This window comes from Sphaeramia orbicularis, chromosome 3, assembly GCF_902148855.1.
Source record: "Sphaeramia orbicularis chromosome 3, fSphaOr1.1, whole genome shotgun sequence".
Lineage (NCBI taxonomy): Eukaryota > Metazoa > Chordata > Actinopteri > Kurtiformes > Apogonidae > Sphaeramia > Sphaeramia orbicularis.
This window is the reverse complement of record NC_043959.1, coordinates 58,336,155-58,359,587: the sequence shown is the minus strand read 5'-3', so window position 1 is coordinate 58,359,587 and position 23,433 is coordinate 58,336,155. Positions and strand designations below refer to the sequence as shown.

The following is a 23,433-nucleotide window of genomic DNA, read 5'->3' as shown; positions in this document are numbered from 1 at the left end:
GGAACTAGGAAGGTGCCACTTAGTATATGCTATAAAACTCTGAAAGGTCATTGTACGCTTGATTCTCCTGTTTTGGCTCAGTCCTGGGGAAGAGAACTGGATATTGATATCACAGAAGACATGTGGGGGGAAATCTGGAATGCAGCCAAAAAAATTACTATCTGCAACACCGGTCAACAACAAATTTATTGTTTAAGTTTTTTGAGCTGATTTAGGATAATTTGGTGTGCTGAATCCAAAAATCACATTCATTTTGCTCAATCAGGTCAACTTTCTGAACTATGCTACATATTGGCTTTTGAACATTTTTGCTTACATTTATGGGCATTTTCGCATCATATGATACAAAATTCTTTCATATTTCTTGCAATAAACGAGTTCTGAAGATTTTACTTTTGCCAATTTATGATTAATGTTTTTTTTAATATAACAGGTGAATGAAATGGCTTCGACTAGAAGATCTTGCAAAAATAAACCTGACGTATTCTGCTACATCTGCGGTGAATACACCATTGTACCTACACTGAAAAAAATGTTTTGTTGAACAAACGTAATTTTATTTCGTCAAGTTTTTGCACGAAATAATTTTATCTTAAGATATACATAATATTTATGTTGACTCAACTAATCATTTTTAACCTTCCTCTTGTGTTAGGGTCAGCACCGACCCATTTTAGATTTTAAATGCATAAATAACCAGATAAAATTTGTTTATTGCATCAAGGCTTTTTGACTCTGTCAGGAACCTCTATTTCAACAAAATAATACAAAAAAAAAATGTTTTCACTAAATTATAATATGCTCTGGTTGAAATTATGATCTTTGTTTTGTTAGGGTCGATTTCGACCCAGTTATAAAAATGAAATAATAAAGCAGAAATTAGAGCCAAAACTGAAATCCTAAGTGCACTGTCAGCCAGCACACTGACAGACAGCTCCTCTCCCAATCGTGAGCTTTTTGGGATTCTCATTTTGCCTTGTTATCCAGTATACCTGCACAAAAACAAAACAAGCAGAGATTGGCATGTCCACACATGTGAGGTCAATTCAGTATAGAGCTGGTGACTGACAGAGTGCACATCGAGGGGTATACTGACCAAAAAAAAAAAAAAAAGACCCAGAGGTCCACACCAAAAATATTAAAACCAATATTTTTATGGATAAGGAAGTCTAACAAGGAAACCAAGAGATGAGAAACAAAATGGATGATAGATAATTGTTTTTAGTGTATTTTATGGCTGATTTAAGACATGGGTCAAAACCGACCCGTTAACATGAGAGCTGGTAACAGAAAGTTAACACAAGACGAAGGTTAAGCAAATTCAAATAAATAATATTAGTAATTTTACCTCAATAACTTTGAGTACATTCACTTAAATTTCCTTAGTAAGTCTCTCCCTGTAGCTGATGTACTTCTCCAGAAGTGTTTTTAAATACTCGAAAGATATCCAAGCAAACATCAACTTACTGTAGCCGGCCGTGTTTTACGAGGTTGTGCAATGAAACACATTTACCTTGGAAATTGGAATTTCCGACCCGGATCTTTCCAAGTTCTGAGTGCACTCGAACGCAGCATTATGGGGCAAATTAAGATGAACTAAATTTTTCGAGTTAGATTTAATTGAACGAAATACGTTTGCCATAATTTTGACTTTTTACGTTGGAATTATTTATATTTTATTAGTGGAGTCAAATAACACAAATATTTTATTAAAATACGCTTGTTATTTATATGTAACATTTACTAGGGGTCAGAATCATTTTTTCAAGTCACAAGTTTCATAAAGTGTGCTTACCAATCTTATTTTGGTATTAAACTTGGTGACCAAGATAAAGTTTGGGCACAGATTGTGAGAAGATCAAATTTTTCAAAATCAAATTAGCAAAAAACCTGAGCTGATTGAGAAAAACAGATGTCATTTTTGGATTCAGCGGTGCAAAATGGTCCTAATTCAGTTGAAAAAACCTAGACAACTTGCATATAACATTTCTTTGTAACCCAGTGCAATCATTCTTGGGCTTTACAACTTAAACTGCTACATAGAGCCCATTTGGCGCCAATCCGTCTATCTAAATTTAAACTGGGCTCTTCTCCACAGTGTTTCAAATGTAGAATATCTAAAGGCAGCCTCACACACTGTCTGTGGTCCTGCCTCAACATTCAGGGATACTGGGAGTCTGTCCTACTGGAAATTAGAAAAATTCTCAAAACCCACATTGATTTTGATCCTCTGTCTCTTCTCCTTGGCTTACCAAATAGGTGTATCAGTAACAAACATAATAGGAAACTATATCATATTTTAACTTTTTGTGCCTGAAAGAACATACTAGTACACTGGACTTCTGATAAACCCCCTTCTATTTCTGGATGGAGGAAGCTGATACTGGAGCACATTCCACTTGACTTTTTGACATGCCTGACACACTCTAGGATCGACATATTCAATCACATTTGAAAACCCTTCCTGGACTATACTGAGGGAAATGTATCCTCAATTCTGTCTCGAGCTTTCATCTGCTCTTGAATGAACTTTCTGGTGTATTGTATAGATATGAATGTGAGGAGTATCTGTCTTCATGCTGACTGTGAATCACTGTTTCAGTTTTGACTGTGGTGCTGAGCTGTTTTGTTTTGTGTTGTTTTGAAAAAATGAAAATTGAATAAATATATTCTTAAAATAAATAAATAAATAAATAATAATAATAATAATAATAATAACAGCACATACCGATCTTCTTAAAATGGTATCATTGTGTTTATCTTAACCCTTTCATGCATTAATTATGAGAACCTTAATCAAGATACTTTTCCTGAGTGATTGTATTCCTCTTTAGGCATGAAAAAAGGAACATTTTTATGAGCCTATTTTTCATGGAGTTGCAAAAATGTCCACTCAGCTGAAGAAGCAAAGAAACATGTATTTACTGATATACTGCATGAAAACTATGAAATAAAACCATTTTAATGCTGCTAATCTGATGTTTTTTCACATTTTAACATACCTGCATGGAGATAATTTGCAAAAAAAGAAAACAAAAAAAAAACAACAACCTTTTTATTAAAAAAAAAATAATAATAATAATAATAATAGTTAATCACAGTCTAATAACAATTAGCATTTTTTTTTTACACTCAAACATGTTTCTGCAGATCAGGTTTATTTAGATTAGTGAATTTACAGTAATGGTGTGAATTACAGTGTATGGGATGATACATAAGCGTATCCACTGTGTTGGCTGATATGGAACTAAAACAACAAAATCCATAAATATATAAGAGAACAGCTTTGAACAGCTGTCCACTGGAGTGACCACTATGCATGAAAGGGTTAAAAAAAAAGAAACCACATCCATAAACTGTGTCCAATTAAAATCATCTTAATATATCATAAGTACATGTTAAAATGCTTTTCACTGCAGGTATAATATTTAAATATCATAAGATAATGTTACAGAAAGTCAGACTTAAGCTTAAGTAATTTCAGTCATTTAAAAAAAAAAAAAAAAAAAAAAAAAGTCTCTGTAATCAGTAATGTGCAAAAAATAAGCAAATATTGCAGTCTAGAGGTGGAACAGTATTTACAGGAAATGTTATATACAGTAGATATATTTATTGGACCACACAATTTTCTGTTTTAAAAATGTGAGGAAAAAAAAGCCATCCAAAATAAATTTCCCAAAGAATTTGTTATGGGTTAATTTTTTTAAAATTCTACCTTCAAATAAAATAATATTCAGATGACATTCAGCTTTGTGCATTTCCTTTTCTTCTGCCCCCACTGCCTTCTGATGGATGCTCTTACAGACTCAACTGCCATTTTATTGTCAGATTCTCACTGTAGCTGTTTTTGAATTGATTGCATCATGCTGTTTTTAATAAATGATTCATATTCAAATGATTTTTGTGCTTTTATATCAATTAAACACATACTTTACAAATTCCTGTATGACATCCTGAAAGTACTGTGTAACTTCATAACTCTTAATTAATGAATGTATACTGTAAATACATTTTTTTTCACTGCTTGTTGGATTGTCAAAAACTAAAAAATTATATTATCCAGAAATTATGCAATATAGTGATTAAGTAACCATTATGACTTTTCTAATGTGTAGATCTTCATAGTTAAAGTGCTGCCATTTCATTCATTCATTCATTCATTCATTCATTCATTCATTCAGCCCATGCCAGCATTAACTTTGTTAATGCTTGCCCTTCAAAGAGCCAAAAGTCCCATCACTACAAATAGCTCCTACATCAGTGTTCATGTAAAGGTAATCATTGTTTATTCACTGTCAAACACCTTAGGAACTAGTTTTGGGAAAATATTTTGTCATCTGAACATATTACAAACACTCATGATGGAATGCAGCTGGATGGGAATGCTGGCGGAATAACACAGTGGAGTTGGTCTGTTTTGCAGTTGAGTATTTGCGTGGGTTTCTGTACTTTTTTTAAATTTTATTTTATTTGAACAATTAACATTGAACAGTAAATATACATAATAGTATACAACAACAAGGGTAAAAAGTTCCATAATTCACAAAATCTTTTACATTATATAGAGAAATACATGTAAGTAAAAACATAAGGACAGAATAAATAAATAAATAAAAATATGTAATAAAATAAAAAAAAAATTGCTCGAGGAATAAATAGAAATTATACAAATTGAATAATGTTATACATTTGACTTTTTTTTTTTTTTTTTAATTGCTTTAATATTTATACTGTTTCTCAAATTGTCTACGTAAATGGAAAAAAGGGCTTTGAAAACAGTGTGTGTGTGTGTGTGTGTGTGTGTGTGTGTGTGTGTGTGTGTGTGGGGGGTTATGCACCAGATCACTTCCTGGCAGCGCGTGCACCACTCACCTGTTTCGGGGCGTGGCCACAGATGACTCCGGTCTCAGGCATGAAGAAGCGCCGCACTGACGCTCCTCAAACAAACGCACAGAAGCACACAATGACTCCACAGATGAGCTGACATCCAGCACAGAAGCCGTTTTAGGACAGAGCTTTGTCACCTTTTTCTCTGTTTTTGATTGTTCATTCATACTAGAAGCCGTGTTTTTTTTTTTTTTTGTTTGTTTGTTTTTATCTCTTTCAGCTGTCATCGTTGGCACCATGCAGACTGTCCCTGCCGCTGTCCTCCTCCTGACACTCCTAAAAGGTAATTTCCAAACTCCTTTACATATTGGCCTTTTGTTGGATTAAAACAAACAACACTGTTTAGGATTTACATGTTTTCAAAATGAACCACTGAGAGGATGTGAGTGGAGGTATCGGTCACATGACTGGACGGGTTTGTTTATTTGACACAGATGTTTATCAGGTTTGGTTGTTTTTTGACCCACAGAGGTGAAGCCTTAAATAATTCTTGGTTATTGACCAGTGTTTTTGTTGAGTTCTTCTTCTAAGACTTTTAGGAGCACATTCTATGATTGTTTTCAGGTTTCATTCCTTCTTTTGAAAGTCTGGCCTGTAGTTTCATACCACGCCATTTCCTGTGCCTTTTGTCTGTGTCACCTGTTTTTCTGGTTCTACTGCTTTGAAATGATCCCCATAGCTGAGCAGGACTCCTACACGGTTTCACTCTTCCTTCTGTGACACTGGACACTGTTTGACTAAACTAGGGGTGTCAAACTCATTTTAGTTCGGGGGCCAGATTCAGCCAAATTTGATCTGAAGTGGGCCGAACCAGTAAAATAATAACATAATAATATATAAATAATGTCAACTCCAAACTTTTCTCAATGTTTTAGAGCGTAAAAAGTAAATTTACATTATAAACAGGTTTACAACTACAAACTATCCTTTCAAAAGATGTGAATAACATGAACAAACTGAAAAAATAAGTGTAATTTTAACACTATTCTGCCTCAGTTTATCATTTCCACATGTACATTAGAACTGACAGATCACAGTGGCTCTACAAACACACAAAACACCGAGTAACAGACAGAATATTGTTAAAATTGTACTTACTTCTCTTAAGACATTTCAGGTTATTCACATTTTTTTTTTAAATTATACTTTATTTTAGTGTAAATACATGAAAACATTCACATTTACAAAGACAAAAATTTGGAGTTGTCATTATTTCTATGTTATTATGATAGTGTGTTACTGGTCCTGCCCACTTGAGATTGAGTTGTTCTGAATGTGGAACCTGAACTAAAAGGATTGTTAATATCTTGGTGTAATTTTTGCATTGCACACATTCATCCAAAGGGCCAGACTGGACCCTTTGGTGGGCTGGATTTGGCCCCCGGGCCGCATGTTTGACACCTGTGGGCTAAACTGTCTGCAGCTTTTTTTTTTTTTTTTTTCCTTCTCAGAGGTTTGTTCAGACAGGTGATGTCCTGTATGCACTCTCCAAAACAGAGGTACGAGATCAGAACTTTTATCTATCTATAAGTACATTTTTTTTTAAAGAATGTTCTCTCAGAAGTACAATATTGGTCTGTAGGAGGACAGAATTGTACCTTTAGACTATGAAAAAGGCTCCAAAGTTCTGTAAAGTACAAATGTGTACTATAAGGTACCCTGCAGCATTAAAAACTGTGTGTAGACCATGAGAATAGGCTATAGGCTAGAACTGAACAGTAGGACGAATTACACTGGGTTACAAAAAAATGTTTTTTGCCAGTTGTCTAGGTTTTTTCAACTGAATTAGGACCATTTTGCACCGCTAAATCCAAAAATGACATCTGTTTTTCTCAGTCAGGTCAGGTTTTTTTGCTAATTTGATTTTGAAAAATTTGATCTTCTCACAAAATTGATTACATTTTTTTGACTTTATCAATTGATTTTTTTATATAGTTCTCACCCAAAATAGGTTTTAAGAGAAAAAAATCATTTTCTAACAGGATTCCTGTTAGGTACAATGGTGTATTCACCGCAGATGAAGCAGAATACGTCAGGCTTATTTTTGCAAGATCTTCTAGTCGAAGCCATTTCATTCACCTGTAATATTAAAAAAAACTTTAATCATAAATTGGCAAACGTAAAATCTTCAGAACTCGTTTATTGCAAGAAATATGAAAGAATTTTGTATCATATGATGTGAAAATGCCCATAAATGTAAGCACAAATGTTAAAAAGCCAATATGTAGCATAGTTCAGAAAGTTGACCTGATTGAGCAAAATGAATGTGATTTTTGGATTCAGCACCAAAATGATCCTAAATCAGCTCAAAAAACTGAAACAATAAATTTGTTGTTGACCAGTGTTATAGTTCAAACATTAGGCTTAGCACATTATTTATTATATATCATACTGTAATTAGTCTATATTATTTTTTAAATTTATTTATTTTTATTTATTTATTTATTTATTTTATTTCGAACATGCAAAGAAAAATAAGACAAAACAAAGCAAATTAAGACATAAACAAAATAACATTTAAATGGACAGAATCTATCTTCAAGCACATACAAGTCTGAGTATTGCATGGTTGAAAAGGAGTAGGAAGAAGTATGAACTTATTTAATCCTACCCCTCAGTGCTTTTACACCTTTATCATTAACTTAATACATCAATCGGCCGATACTATTTCCCTAATTTTAGCATCGAACCACAACAATCCATAATGCAGTAACTGAATTATCCCCAACAGTCTGTTCATGTCAGTGCAGTCAGACAAACAGACTCAACAAATCAAACCTTCTCTTCAATACTTCCAGCAGATTCATCAGTACAACATCATTCATAAACAAACAGGCCTCATTGTCATTATTAAATACTGGACCTCTCAAGAATCAATTCTTTATATCTTTTTTTAGACTGAATTATGTTTATATTTGTTTTATCTCCACACACAATTTGTTCCACAGTTTTTCTCCACAAATGGTGATACAGAAACTTTTTAATGTAGTGCGTACTTTATGAATCTTTAAATTTAATTTTCCCCGTAAATCATAGCCTCCCTCTCTTTCACAAAACATTTCTTGAATATTGCCCAGTAGTAAATTATCCTTTGCTTCATATATTATTTGAATAGTTTTGAATTCCGCAAGGTCAATGAGTTTTAAAGTTTTAGATTGTAAAAAAATGTTAGATTGTATATTTAATAATAATTTGTGTTTTAATTTAATAGCCCAATTAGCTCACTGATAATAGCCTAATAATTTATTTATCTTATTAGGACCTCTGATTATTGCCATAATCTCTGTTTTATCCAGTTTTCATTCACACCTCTATGTCTTGGTGTCGTAGCTTGCCTATGCTGTTTTTTTTTTTTTTTTTTTCTCAATTAGTCCACCGGTTCAAACTTTAAACATCATGGCATTATCAACTATATGAGAGTTTTCTTTCTATGTAAAGTTCTAAAGGTATAAAAATGGACCATTTCAAAAGGGTACAGAAATGTCTCTCAAAAAAGTACACACCCAGCGACAAGCATGTGTACCCTTTTAACCCTCTGGTATCTGGGTGTGCCTTTTAGGCACACTTTGCACTTCGTTTTAAAAAACTTCATATTATTTTTCACAATTGAAATAAGGTTAGAATTCAAAAGTTGTTCATTTGTGCATGATCTTTAAAATTCTGTCCACCAACTAAAATTTGCACATTGTAAACAAAAGAAAATTACCAGACTAGCATCTGTCTGCCAAGTGTGCCTAAAACGCACTATTTCTTCCATTTGATCTGTAGGATTAGAGCTGACCTTGATTTACCAAAAATAAAATAAAATTAGAGCAGAGAAATAAATCAATATATAATATTTAATAGTTTGATTTATAGGTGTGCATTTTACGCACACTTGGTGACAGATGCTAGTATTTTTGAACATTTGACCTAGTGCCAAAAATAATAATGCAAATTAACCAATGTCACTGTAATTCATTGACATATGCCAGGCTGGAAAAATCAAATAATATATGATCCACTTTTTATGTAGTATATTGAAAAAAAAAATACATTTTTGTGTGTTTTTTGCATCCAAAAAAAAAAAAGGTTTGTTTATATTACAAACACGGCATTTAAAGGGTTAAAAAATGTGACAATTATTGAGTATTTGGTATTTTTATATATGGCTCAAGTTGATGAAATAGAAAAAAGTGTAAAAGAATTAAAAACAAACTGTATTAAATTTTTTTGGCATTATTCCACAAGTGTGCCAAAATGGCACACTTGGTGCTTGGTAAGGGCCTTGGTGGACGGGATACCGGAGGGTTAAGTACAAGCTGGTACCTGTATTTTTGAGTGTGTGAGTGTTTGCTGTGTCTCCACAGTGTCAGTGGGTATCCAGGTGGTTGTTCCCCAACAGGAGCGCAGCACAGCCCTGTTCGCCTCGGTGACTCTCCGCTGTGACTTCTCCACCTCCGCAAACCTCCAAGATGTTCTGGTTGTGTGGAAGTACAAGTCCTTCTGCAAAGATCCAGTCCTGGAGTACCACTCCACAGGTGTGAACCAAAGCACACACAGTCTAATGTAGAGGAAAGGCCTCAGCAGCTCAGGCTCACAAATCACACAGTTGTCTTAGGGCAGATCTTTTCCACACAGAACATGCTTTATATTCCCATCTAGGGATGTAACGATTACCAGTATAACGATAAACCGCGGTAAAATTGCCAACGGTTAGTATTACCGTTTAAATTCTAATTATCATGATAACCGTGTTTGATTACCGCACTTTTAAGTGGAAAAAAACCCCTGTAAAGATCTGCTTTTATGTCAAATATTTGAGTATAGTTTTAATTTATTACAATTTTAATTTTATATACCTAAGATTTGGAACCAAATCTCCCCAAACCAAGTCTCTACTTCTCTTCTCTAAAAAATAGATCCAGTTCAGTCACATTGGATGGAGAGAAGTTGTACAATTACAATTTGACAAAATGTGGAAACTTTAAGGTGGATGAATATACTTTTACAGGTGTGTTTGCCATCAGTTACAATTTACTGTATTTATAAAAGTGAAAATACCAGATGTTTTTGACATGTGTGGATGGGGTTGACGGTGATGAAGACTCATTTATGGTCTTTTTTTGTTTGTTTTTTTAACATTCTTTTTATTGAACATTTTCAAAATTATCCAGTCCAGTGCAGTACATTCAGGCTGTATGAAATATAAGGCAGATCCAAAATATGTCCACAGCGATGATCTCAAAAGTTCCTATTAAGTCTATTTCAGGTAGTTGCAGTCTGAGTTCCCAGATATTCCAACACTTTTCCAGACTTTGCTGTAAAGACGTCCTTCTGATCGTTAATATAAAATCTTAGTCTTTCAAGAGAAATATAGTCTGATATCAAAGACTTCCACAGATGTGTTGGAGGAGGTTCTTCTTCAACCCATTTGGTCAGAACAGCCTTTCGGCCCAACATGAACAAAAACTGAACGGTAAACTTATGTGTTCTCAATGATTCAGGGATACATCCAAATAGACACAATAATGGATTAGGCTGGAACTGGTGCTTAATGACCACACTGACCTCAGCACATATGGTTCGCCAAAACTGTTGAATCTTTTCACATTCTCAGAGGCAGTGAAGTCTTGTCCCTAAAATAGTTTTACATTTGGGGCAGTTTGGAGAGGCCCCTGCTGTAGATTTACTGCACATGTATGGAGATATATAGACATTTTGTAAAATACAATATTGCATTTCTCTGAATCTGTTTGTTACATATGGATATTTTTGAAGGTAAAAGTAAGATTTCCTCCCATACATCAGTATCTATTGTTGTTTTCGTGAGTTTCCCACGATTTCTGTAAGAATGATAACTTATTAGTATTCAAATGCTGCAGCTTTGAATAAAATTTGGAGATAAAGTGACTTTGATTAAGACTTCATTTATGGTTTTACTGAGAACACTGCCTTTTTTTTTTTCCTCAGCTTACCAGTCTGCACTTCAACTGGGTCAGGACCCATCAAATGACTGTCCAGACCGTCAGCGGACAGTACGCACCGTGATCCAGAAGAGAGGAAGCAACGAGCCGACGCTGGGGGTAGAATACAGGGAGCGCAGGATCACCATTCAAAACAGTGAGTGTTCGCAGTAAACACTACAGTAGTTGGAGTCTAAACCACAATGTGAAAACTCTGACTGCTTTGTAACTAGCTGTACAGTTTAGCAAGTAAATGACTGCTGTGTCCTAAATTTAGGTTAGCATTCGTCTGTTGGTTTTTGGAATGAAATGCACTGATCTGTTTTTTCTCAGAATGGAAGTGGTTTTTGGCTAAACATTGGCTTCTCCTGAGAAAAATTTCTAGGTCTGCAGCAAACTTGAAAGAAGAAGTCATTCATGAGCAGAATGTAACATGATTAGAAAGAAAATGCATAGTTAATGTACCTACTGAAATACAAAAGAATTGCAGCATTTATCTGGTCTATTCGTGTCTTAAGTGAAATATAACCAAAATTAGAAGATACTTTTATCTTGTAAATTCTAATTGTACACAAATTTAAGATGCATGTCTGTGCTCGATATTCAGTTGTACATTAGGGATACTGGAAGTCATAAAATGTGAAGTAGAACTGCAGTAATGTTCATAAATGTGCCCTTATTTTGGCTGGTCAGGGTGATACATGTTGGATTCCTGGGACAATGAAGTGAAATGATAAAAACAGTTGGAGACTTGGCTTAATGCAGTGCTGCTCAGTCTTTTTCTGTGTGGCCCCCTGTTGGAGGGTGAAAAGTCTCCAGACCCCCCTTCAACCCCAACAACATTGTAACAGTGGTGCAGTTAGAACTTTTATTAAAAGAAACATCAATATTGTAACAATACTTTTTGCTTTTCTTTGAATAATTTTTTGTGCAAATTAAAAATATATTAACTTAAAAAATGACAATTAAAAAAAAACTTAACTTAAAATAACTTGGATTTTTGCTTGAATAATAATACAAATAAACTCAACAAGACTGCTCCCTGAGACAATATTTTTTTCCAAATAAAAATAGGAAATGCACAATTACCTTACAACTATGACAATAAAGTTACTTTTTTTAGAACAACAAACAAATTTTGGTAACAAAGATGAATATTTTAACAATATCAGTGGCTGCAATGAGCCTGTTTCCATTGCACATCTCAGAACGTTAAAGTGCAAACTGTACAAACTGTGCAAAAGCAGAAACATTACCCATGTTTCTTTTCCAGTCCAGTCCTTGTCCACTCTCCAAACCTAAACTCTGTGTCTAGTCTAGTGACAGATCACCATGGCAGTAGATTGGTTTGTTGTACGTCCCTAAAATGAGTCCAGGGTGCTCCAACGCTAAAACATTAGTTCCACCTGGTACATGTTCTAACCTGAAGAACCCAGCAGTGATCCCAGTTTCAACAGTTTGAGAAACACTGGCTTAATGTGTCAGAAAACAGGGTCAAAATGTGAAACCATGTATTTGGGCAATCTACAGTTTGAGTCATGGAACTTTAAAGACAAAAAATTATTAGCTATACTGTTGGCAGCCAGTAAGAAATGTGTTATGAGGAAATGGTTAAAAATAGAACCACCCACCATTGATGAATGGGTTGGAATTGTCTGTGAGATTTATGTTATGGAGAAGATGTCCTTTTCCATCAAAGCTGAACAAGAAAAATTTTATATTATCTGTTTCAAATGGACTGCGTACGTAAAACCAACCAGATCTGATTTCATCTGATTGTATTTGTGATGTGTGCTTTGTGTGAATCTATTTGCTGTTATGTGAAACTGAGATTGTGTGAGGTGGTGCGCTCCCTTGTTCTGTTCTGTTCTGTTTTGTTGTATAAATGTTTCACCACAAATTAACGGTCCATAAAGAAAAATTCTAGAAAGGCAATATGGATATAAGCAATAAAACTTTCTGTATTCATCCTATTACATATATATAGATATATATGTATGTTTTTTTTTTTATTTTTATTAATGATTAAGGCTGTAATTAATGTATGTAAAGGACATTTGCCTTTCCAGTAAAAAGATAATTAGAAAACAGGGTCAATGACAAGGTTTTAGCTGAATCACAAATTATTTGTGGTAATAATTTAGCACACAGCACAAAAGTGTTTAGAAGAAAATGGGCAAGAGATGTCTAAACAACTGATTTAAATCATGCACATTTATAGCTTGGAAACTTACGTAGCAGTAAACTTACTACGGTTTTATCAGATCAGCCGAGATAAGGGCTTTTTCCTCTGGCCTTTTTTAAAATTTATAGATTTAATCATATCAAGAAGGATCTTTGTAAGGAGTTAAGAGCATCTACATTAAATTAAATGTCAGTAATGATATAGTGCAGTGACAGTGATGGAATGGAATCATCTAATGTCAGTGCTTATAAGTTGTCTGTCTTTTATGACTTTTACTGGTGTCTGTTTCTAAACAGTGGGTTTCATTTTCTAAACCGGTTTTGGGCTGGGTATATTTTTTTGGTCCATCCCATAATAGTTAAATGAAATCGATTATTTGCCTACCAATATTTCATTTAACCCTTTCATGCATACTGGTCACTACAGTGGACAGCTATTCTAGAGCTGTTCTCTTGTATATTCATGGGTTTTGTTGTTCTTTTCGTTTTTTGTTTTTTTGTTTTTTTACACATATCTTTATTAAAGTTTTAAGACACTACATATCTTTTCTGACATGAATTGATAACATTATGTAGATCTCTCCTGAGCATAAACCCCCAGAATCACAAGCCCTCCCCATAGTTTTTACACAGTTTATCAGTAAATACATGTTTCTGTGCATCAAAAATTAAACGTGTGGTGTCCAGCTGAGTGAACATTTTTGCAACTTCATGAAAAATAGGTTCATAGGAATTTTTTTTTTGTCATTATTATTTTTTTAATGTATTTTTTAAATGTTCAAATTATTTTTATTTTATTTATTTTTTATTTTTCAGAAGAAAATTTTCAATCGCATTGTTTTTTTCATGCCTAAAGAGGAATAAAAACACTCAGGAAAAAATTTTGATTAAGGTTCTTGTAGTTTGTGCATGAAAGGGTTAATGTTTCCAGTGAGAGCCATCTTTCCTGATGTGTGAGTATGTTTACAGAGGCCGACCTGGTGATCACTGAGGTGATGTGGTGGGATAATGGAGTGTACTTCTGCACCGTCACTGCTCCTGGAGACACCTCTGGAGACTCTGACAAAGAAGTCAAGCTCATCGTCTACCGTAAGAATCAACAAGACTGAACTGATCCCTGAGCCTGTTTACATGCACTAATACTCCGATCATTATCTGATTTCTGGAGTTGTCTGATTATTCAAGTGACCATGTAAAGAGGATAATCTGATCTGTTTTATCAGGTAACAGCAGTAATCTGATTATGAGAAATCAGATTAACACACCTGGATTTCTCCTTAATACTCTGATGTCTTCCTGCATTATACAGGTTGATCTGATTTATTTAGTTGTTTTTTGTTTTGGTTTTTTTTTTACATCTGCACATGTGTAAACAATGACAATCGTAGAGAACGGAAGTTGCGTTGTCAAACGTGAGCGGAAAACAATAACAGAAAGTTGAGTATATGATCACTATGTGCGTACCTACACTACTGTTTTTTTTTTTCTTTTCACACGATAAACATTTTACAGTGATACAATAGACTGAAATTAAAGGAAAATAGATTAATAAAAATAATAAAATCAAAAGTTAAAATAACAAACAAAGATAAAAAAAAAAACAAACAAACCATAGAGTACTGTCAGTTTTGTTCTACAGGATATGCTGTTCCATTATAAATCTTTCTAGGTGAGATGAGGCCTAGGCCAGGACAATAAAACATTCAAACATTTACAGAAATACATTGTGGTGTCAGAATACAAATCCCTTAAGTTATCATAGGAATAACCAAGACTGCAGTCAGATCCGCTCAAAGTCATCTATTCTGCACTTCATCCAACTAGAAAAACACTCGGAGAGCACAGACCCCCACCGAGGCAGATCAGATCACCACCAAATTTTAATCATTTGTTCCTTGTGCCAGTATCAACATTTCGTGAAATTTTCATTCAAATCTGTCCATAACTTTTGGAGTTATCTTGCACATGAACAGACAGACAAACAAACCAACACCGGCAAAAACATAACCTCCTTGGCGGAGGTAAAAAAGGGGCCCTATTAAAAAAAATAAATAAATAAATTCTCCTGTCATTGATTTTAAAAATCTGATTATCACATTTCTTAAGTGCATGTAAATGTGTTAGATTTGATGATTACAATTATCTGATTACTCCCATATATCAGACTTCTGTGGTCATGGAAACAGACTCAGTGTTCCATCAGTGGAGACTGATAATGAGAAGTGGTCAGACATCATTTCTGAAATCACACAGGATGTCTGTGTCTCTGTCTCTCTCTGTCTCTGTCTCTGTCTTTCTCTGTCTCTCTGTCTCTCTGTCTCTCTGTCTCTCTCTCTCTCTCTCTGCCTCTCTCTCTCTGCCTCTCTCTCTCTCTCTGTCTCAGATTGGTTGACTGTGTTGTTCATCATCATCGGAGCCCTCCTCCTGCTCCTCCTCTTCTGTATCTGCTGTTGTCAGTGCTGTCCTCAGAGGTGCTGCTGTTACGTTCGCTGTCCCTGCTGTCCACAGCAGTGCTGCTGTCCTGAAAAAGGTACAGAGTACAGACAGTCAGGGAAACTCACACACAGCAATACCAGCATCATAAAGCAGATCATATTTTATTTTGTTTGTTTGGTGCATTTAAAAGATTCTAGGAAGCATCACTACTGATTGTTGAAGTTATTGAGAATGCTAGGTTGATAAAAAGTAAATATGTACAGTGTACTGTTATCTTTATCTCCACACTTATAATCTTGTTTGATAGAGAGAGAAGAAGCATTCAGATGCTTTACTCTAGTAAAAGCACAAAAACCACACTGTCATGATACAAATTTCTATTTTCAAAACTTCACTGAAGCAAAAATAATAAATTCTTGTGCAGAAAATGTGGATTATGTATGAAAAGCAGAAGTAACCACCGTTCACAAGTGTTTGACAATTACAGATGTTTTTGGATTGATGTTAGTGCTTCTATAAATGCATGTTGTGTTTTACTTTTAAAGGCTGAGCTCATTTAAAATACTTATTATGCCTTAAAGTAATGCACCATCTTCTGTATAATCATTGTATGTTTGTGGTATCACTGTCCCGTGATTACTAGGATTTTCATGAGCTCAGAAAAACAGGCTTTTAGAGTGTAATTAGTTGAACAAGGAGGATCATTTTAAATTCAAAGCATATGAGCATTTAAACTAAACGCTCAGACAATGTGGAATTTCACAAGTATATTCGAGGTATTCTTGGAGACAATCAGGTTTAAAGTTTACTGTAAGTTTAATGTAAATGCTGATTTTTGAGTTGATGAATTTGAAAGATCTGAGCGTCGTTGTCTTTCAGCGGTGATGCAGCATCGAATGATGAAGGAGGCTCAGAGGGCCATGGCTCCATGGATGGGAGGACAACCTGTGTATGGACCAATGAGTAACGCCTCGTCTCAGATGAACCCACTGCTCTATGCAGGTACACACACACATACACACATATAGATAGATAGATAGATAGATAGATAGATAGATAGATAGATAGATAGATAGATAGACACACATACACACACACACCTACGCACACACATACACACATATACACAAACGTAGGTAGGTACACACGCAGGTACACACATACGCACACATATATATAGACATACACACACACACACACACATACACACACACACACACACACACAGTGGGAATACGAGAGTGACAGACAGATTTCAGCAGGAGGAGGATCAGAGCAGAGAGGTGATGACACATCAGCTGTTTGTGAGAGAGGATGGAAAACACATAAAAAGACGCAGTCACACACACGCACACACACACATACATACATGCACACACACACACACACACACACCTTACTACACTTTAAGTCAGTGAAGGAGCCTCCTGTGACTGTTGGCTGTTTGTGTTGTTACTTTGTCGTCTGTGTTCACCCACAGATGTCTCCATAATAACAGAACTTTTCTTGCTGATTATTTCTCTTCAGGATCTGTCTCAGGAAAAAGCATGCCTATGAAGCCTATGCCCCTCCCCCCTCCCCAGTCCTCAGCTTACAGCATGCCCGCTCCCAGTGTTCACGGCACCCACACTCCCGCCAACACCAATCAGATGCTTGACTACCTGGAGAGTCAGGTGAGGGGGATGGACATGACCAGCCCTCTGCTGCAGGTATGGAACCCACCTGCATGTCACCCTGTTGACACTCAAAACAGTTTATATGTCAACCTCTTTATCACTTTAGTTTGTCCAACTCACTTCATCTGTGCCTTCAGGCCAATAAAAGCACCAGTGTTGTTATGCTTTTGATCAGTTCCCATTCAGTTACAAACCTGATTATTTCACAGTAAAGGTTTTACTGATATTTGCATACAGGATGGCATAATGGACATGTGTGACTTTCAAAAGCTTGCACTGTTTGAAAAGAAATCTTATTACCATTTTAAGATAAGATAAGATATACTTTATCGATCCCCCAAAGGGGAAATTCAAATGTACAGCAGCACAAGACAAAAAACATCAAATACAATAGAAAAATAAAGAGAAGATTAAAAAATATTTTAAAAAAATTGATTAAAGTGATTACATGATGGCGACACGGTGGTGCAGTGGTTAGCACTCGTGCCTCACAGCAAGAAGGTCCTGGGTTCGATTCCAACACTAGTCGACGGGGGCTAGGACCTTTCTGTGTGAAGTTTGCGTGTTCTCTCCGGGTACTCCGGCTTCCTCCCACCATCCAAACACATGCACTAATAGGTTAATCGGTTCATCTAAATTGCCCATAGGTGTGAATGTGAGTGTGATTGTTTGTCTCTAGATGTTCAGCCCTGAGATGAACTGGTGACTTGTCCAGGGTGAACCCCGCCTTCGCCCCTATGTAGCTGGGATAGGCTCCAAGCGACCCCCGTGACCCTAGTGAGGATAAAGCGGGTTCAGATAATGAATGAATGATTACATGATATAAACAGTAATAATAATAGTAAATAAAGTAACCAGTATAACATAGTTTCTTTACACTTTAACATGGTTTCATTACATCTGATTCCAGTAATCTGAATCTTTCCCTTTAAACTGTCTTAAATGTGAATTTTGACAAGTGTTGGTTAAAGTCAGTTGAATTTTGCAAGAAGAGTCTTTAATCAGGAACTTGAGGCATAAAAGCACATGGGAAGTCATAAAAACATACAGCTTCAGTAGAAAGCCTACAGACACCTGCCATCACTAGTGTATATATTCAAGTGGAGAGCATCACCAACGTCCAAACTGTATTGTTTGCTAACAACCTGTTGGTAATCCATTAAAATCAAACAGAAAAATATTTCTTTTAACTGGGAGTCAAACAAAACTGAAAAGTATGAAATCTTTTACAAAACATCTTTATTTTTCTTAATTTTCCTTCAAAGATTATATAAAAAATAAAGTTTCACTCGTAGGTTTGGTGCCATCTGTCTGATTTTTGACATTTCTGTTTCACTCAGTGTGTGGGTTTTTTTATTTATTTATTTTTTTATAAATACCACAATAAATTGGTAATACGACACAACCGCTGTATGACTTTGAGGATTTACTTTTCCTTTTGTCCTTTTTTTTCCCATCAGCCCCATCCAGCTCCTCCACCACACATGCAGCAGATGCCTCCTCCTCCTCAGCACATGCCCACCACTGTCCCCTTTTCCCCAGGCCCTCCTAGTATGATCTCTGCTCTGGATGATGGTCCTGCAGAACGCCGGATCATCACGCTTCCACCAATAAGAGAGCAGAACATAGGCAGAATACCGCCCCCTGCACCCAAGACCCGCCCCCCGAGTTCCAGCGAGAGTGGCCGTAGCGGCATCGACCGCCGCAACGATCGAGGAGCGGCAGGTAGACGCTACCCCTCGCCCACCCGCTCTAGAGGCATTCCTAGGAGCTACAGCGAGGAGTCGTTAGATGGGCCGAGTCGTGGAGGTGCACGAGGAGGAGGGGGAGGCATGAACCGACCTCGCTCCCGTTCCAGAGATGACCTGTTTGACAGCAGGTCCAGAGGAAACTACTCTCCTCCAGCATCACGACGGTCGAGAGGAGGGTCCTGGAGCTCAGACGATGAGGACAGCAGTCGGAGAGGAGGCGGTGGAGGGAGGAGAGGCGGCGGCGGCTGGGCTGACAAACCTCCGAGCTACACGGAGTACGAGCCCGGACAGAAGCCGGGTGCACGGAGGAACGGACACTACTCTGTAAGACAATCAGTGCTTTAATTTCCAAACAACCATTCCTTAACCCTTTCATGCATAGTGGTCACTACAGTGGACAGCTGTTCAAAGCCGTTCTCTTGTATATTCATGGGTTTTGTTGTTTTAGTTCCATATCAGCCAACACAGTGGACGCTCATGCATTATCCCATAATACTCTGACATTCAGACCATTCCTTTAACTTTACTGTTTTTGATAAACCTGATCTGCACCAACATGTTTGAGTGTAAACCACTTGTTTTTTTTGTTTTTTTTGTTAGACACAAAGGTTTTTTTTGCATATCATCTCCATGAAGTGAGTAATAACTAGCATTAGAGTATGTTAAAATGTGAGAAAACATCAGATTTGCAGCATTAAAAATGTTTTTATTTCATTGTTTTCATATTACTTTCTTACGGAACAGGATTAGGGCCACTGGACTTAAATCTCAGAATTCTGATTTTTTTTTTTCAGAATTCTGAATTTTTTTCTCAGAACTCTGCCTTTAAACTCAGAATTCTGACTTTTTTATAATAATAATAATAGTAATAATAATAATAATAATAATAATAATAATAATAATAATAATAATAATAATAATAATAATTATTATTATTATTATTATTATTATTATTATTATTATTATATATTGGACTTTATTTTATTTTATCTTTTTCCAGTGGCTTTAATCCTCTTCTGTACTTTCTGATATTGGGTTTTAAACACACATTTCTTTACTTCAAAAATTAAATGCATGGACATTTTTGTAACTCCATGAAAAAAACAACTGATTGCATTGTTTTTTTTTTTCATGTGTAAGGAGGAACAAAAACACTCAAGAAAAAAAATCTTGCCTCAGGTTCTCATAATTCATGCATGAAAGGGTTAAAATCACAGTTTTGCATCTACACTATTGCACTTACAACAAATGCACAGTCATCAAACAGATGTGAAATTTGCTGATTGCTAATGAATTGAATCTAAAGTTAGTGTCTCTCTGTCAGGACAAGAGTTCTCGCAGTGGCACCAGCGTCGTCATCTGAACCTTCCAGCTGTGAAACGCCCTGCGATCTCTTTCTGAAAGAGCATGAACACCTCATTTATAACTGGGAGCTGCAAACTGCAAAGTCCCCATGTTTTTATGTCAGAGAATGAATTCAGAGTTGGCTCTTTGTTAAACTCTAGCTGCTGCAGATAGATTCATGAAATGTGTTAATGAAAGATTCTGCAATTTGGAATAATCTTCCCCTTTTAACGATGCACGTGGTGTGAGAAATGTCAGCAAAGAAATCACTTTGACATCAGTCTGCTGTGATACATTCACTCTTTTACATATTTAATAAGCACATCTGTTAGTTTATTACTGAAATGGAAATACTATAGATTTTTATGTAGGTATATTATCCTCCTAAGACCTGGGAAATGTCAGCAAAGTACAAGCTCTTTTTGTTTTTTTTATTAAATAAGTGCCTACATTGGAAACATCATCATGCAACAGTTTTTTCAGATGCAGTTTTTAAAAGTTTTATGGAATGTCCTTTGTGGTGGACAGTTTGCTTTTCTTTTTTGTATAAAGTTGTGAAACTCTTGTCCACAAATGTGGGCAGAAAACCCATAGTTGGGTCTGCGGAGGGTATAGGTGGATTTAGATCTAAGTCGAAGTCAATTTGGAAATATGTCAGTGAAGTCTTACTTGATAAAGCCATGAAACCATCATGATTTGGCACAGAAGAAATGTCTTCCTCAGGGCCATTCACTTTTTGTATCTAAAACTCTTATTGTTACATTAGCCCATATAAATGAGTAAACTGTGCCAATTCTGAAATATTGTCTTTTTTATTACTTTTGTAAATAGTTTTATGTTTCATATCTGCTGGATGTCTTGAAATGACTTGCATTATGTTACTAGTATTTTGAAGGAATATATGTATAACTTAGTTGAACTATATACACAGAGTGCTTATGAATACATGTAAACAATAAGTTGATATGAAGTTGTCATTGTGTCGTAAAAGAAGTACTGGGCCAAAAATTATAAAATGCCACAAAGGTTGTATAATTTACAGATTTGAGAACATTGTGCAGCAACGTGATGCCTTTTTCTATAGTGTGCTTTAAGTAAAATGCTTTTCCATATTTTTTGATGGTCATTTTCAGAGATGCATCCATGTCTATCAAAGGTTTTCTGTGAATATTTTATTCTCTTTTACTGTTGCACAACATACGGGTTGTGTTTTAATAAAATGAATTTTGTGAAGGTAACAAAACTGTCTCTTGTTCTTATTTGTATGTGAATATAAGCTTAAATTTTACATGTTTCTAAACTTTGTGTCATGCTTATATATAGATTTCATTTTTTTTTTTAAATTTACATTTACATTTAATTTACATTTATCATCTCATCAAAAGAAAAAAATACTTTTTAAATGAAATTCCACTGGCTGGCAATGATAATTGTATTCTAATTTGTATATTTTTATTTTGTAAGCATTGAGCTGCTGGTTGAGTTAAAATGGTAGTTTGAAAATGCAATCTTACATTTTGTACATTTTTAGACTAGTCCACATAATGTACCGTGATGTTTTTTGTTTTTGTCAAATTCCATCATTTGCTTAAAGTCACCTCTCATGTCATGTATTTAGCCCACACATTTGAACTAACTATTCTTTTTTAAGATATTCACTGCCGTGCCAATTAAACACCTTTAAAATGTAATGTCAATCATCACATGTAGCCTATTTAGTCATTAAAACATTGGTGTTTCAAAATAATACAAAAAACATAAAAGAGCCAGTCTTTTGAATGACTCCTGATTGAACAGCTCCCTTCAAAGAGCCAAAAGTCCCATCACTTTTTTTTTTTAACAACATTTGAGTATACAGTACAAAATTTAAAACAAAACATCAAGATGTCAAAAGACAAAAAAGCATTTGAACAAATAAGTTTAAGAAAATAATGCATAGATTTAAAAATACAAGGCATAAAAGACAAATAATAATAATAAAAAAAGTAAATAAATAATAAATATGACAATTATAAATAAATAAATGCAACAGAGAGTTCAGTCAGTATTGAAAAATTGCTTATAAATAGCCAATGTGTTAGTGCTTTTTTTTTTTTTTTTTTAATTATTATTATTATAAATGAATTCTAAAGATTTAATATAATTTTCAAATTCTAATAGGAAGATTTTAAAATTTGGGTGTGTTTTAGTATATTTGTATATGAAATTTTCCAAATAATATGAATAAATTTACAATAAATTCTAGATTGTTAGTATCATGTTTAAAATAAGTAATTACATTTTAGGATGTTATATTTATTTTATTGTTACTTTTAGAAATGATATAATTTTCCATTTTGGACTAAAAATTAAAAGAATGTTCACATAAAAAGAATAAGTGTAGAGTAGTTTCAGATTCAGACTGACAAAAGTTGCATATTTCTTCTATGTCATAAAATCGACACAAAATAGCGTTGGAGGGATATGTGTTATGTAAAATTTTGAGATGTAAAATTCTAATTTTGTTTGTAATACAGTATTTATATGGTAATGTCCATACTTTTGACCACTCAATTTTAGAGGAAGTTGAATTCCATACTGCTTTACCTCTGGGGGAGATTTTTTTTTTTTTTTCAACTTTATTTAAACATCAATAACAAACTGTCAAACATTTAGTATATAACACAATACATACAAAAGAATACAGATATAAAAATGAAATACAAACAAAATCAATATATGCTCGAAATACATTTTCAATAATTCATATACAAATAAATAAATAAATACATACATAAATAATTTCTCACCTAAAATTTCATCAAATGTCTGAGGAAACATTAAATAATTTATCATAACTAACAAGCAATGTTCTGTTTTTTTTTTTTCTTTTTTTTTTAATTTTTTTTTTATTATTGACAAGGATTAATGATTTATGAAGTGAATTAAATTCAATTAAAAAATGAGGAAAGGTTGGATTGGAGGCTGAAAATTTTTGTTTATGAATAAAATATTTACCCAATACAATAAAATAAATAAATAAATAAATATTGTAGACATTTGTCCTTACTTTCATAATAACATATAACATCTTTCAGGGAAAAACAGTATGACATATTAATTTGGGTGAAGATATGAGAACACAGCTTAGACCTAAGTTGCTTTGTGATATTACCTCTGGGGGAGATTTTCTTCTTTTCATTCAATCCATTACGTATATGTCTGTTATTA

General features: G+C 34.6%; 1 protein-coding gene across 2 annotated transcripts; it reads left to right on the top strand.

Annotated features, from left to right (window-relative positions):
• Positions 1–4,932: 4,932 nt before the first annotated feature.
• On the top strand, positions 4,933–21,466 carry LOC115411785 (immunoglobulin-like domain-containing receptor 1). 2 transcript variants are annotated; one of them, XM_030123980.1, is made up of 9 exons: positions 4,933–5,170; positions 9,237–9,407; positions 10,840–10,989; positions 13,986–14,105; positions 15,400–15,546; positions 16,332–16,454; positions 16,980–17,161; positions 18,589–19,203; positions 20,204–21,466. In XM_030123980.1, the coding sequence occupies exons 1-9, from the start codon at positions 5,125–5,127 to the stop codon at positions 20,240–20,242; spliced, it is 1,593 nt and encodes a 530-aa protein (XP_029979840.1). In that variant the 5' UTR covers positions 4,933–5,124; the 3' UTR covers positions 20,243–21,466. The 2 variants fall into 2 exon arrangements, with proteins under 2 accessions (XP_029979840.1, XP_029979848.1); XM_030123988.1 differs by having other exon boundaries at positions 18,589–19,242; positions 20,085–21,466.
• The last annotated feature ends 1,967 nt before the right edge of the window (positions 21,467–23,433 follow it).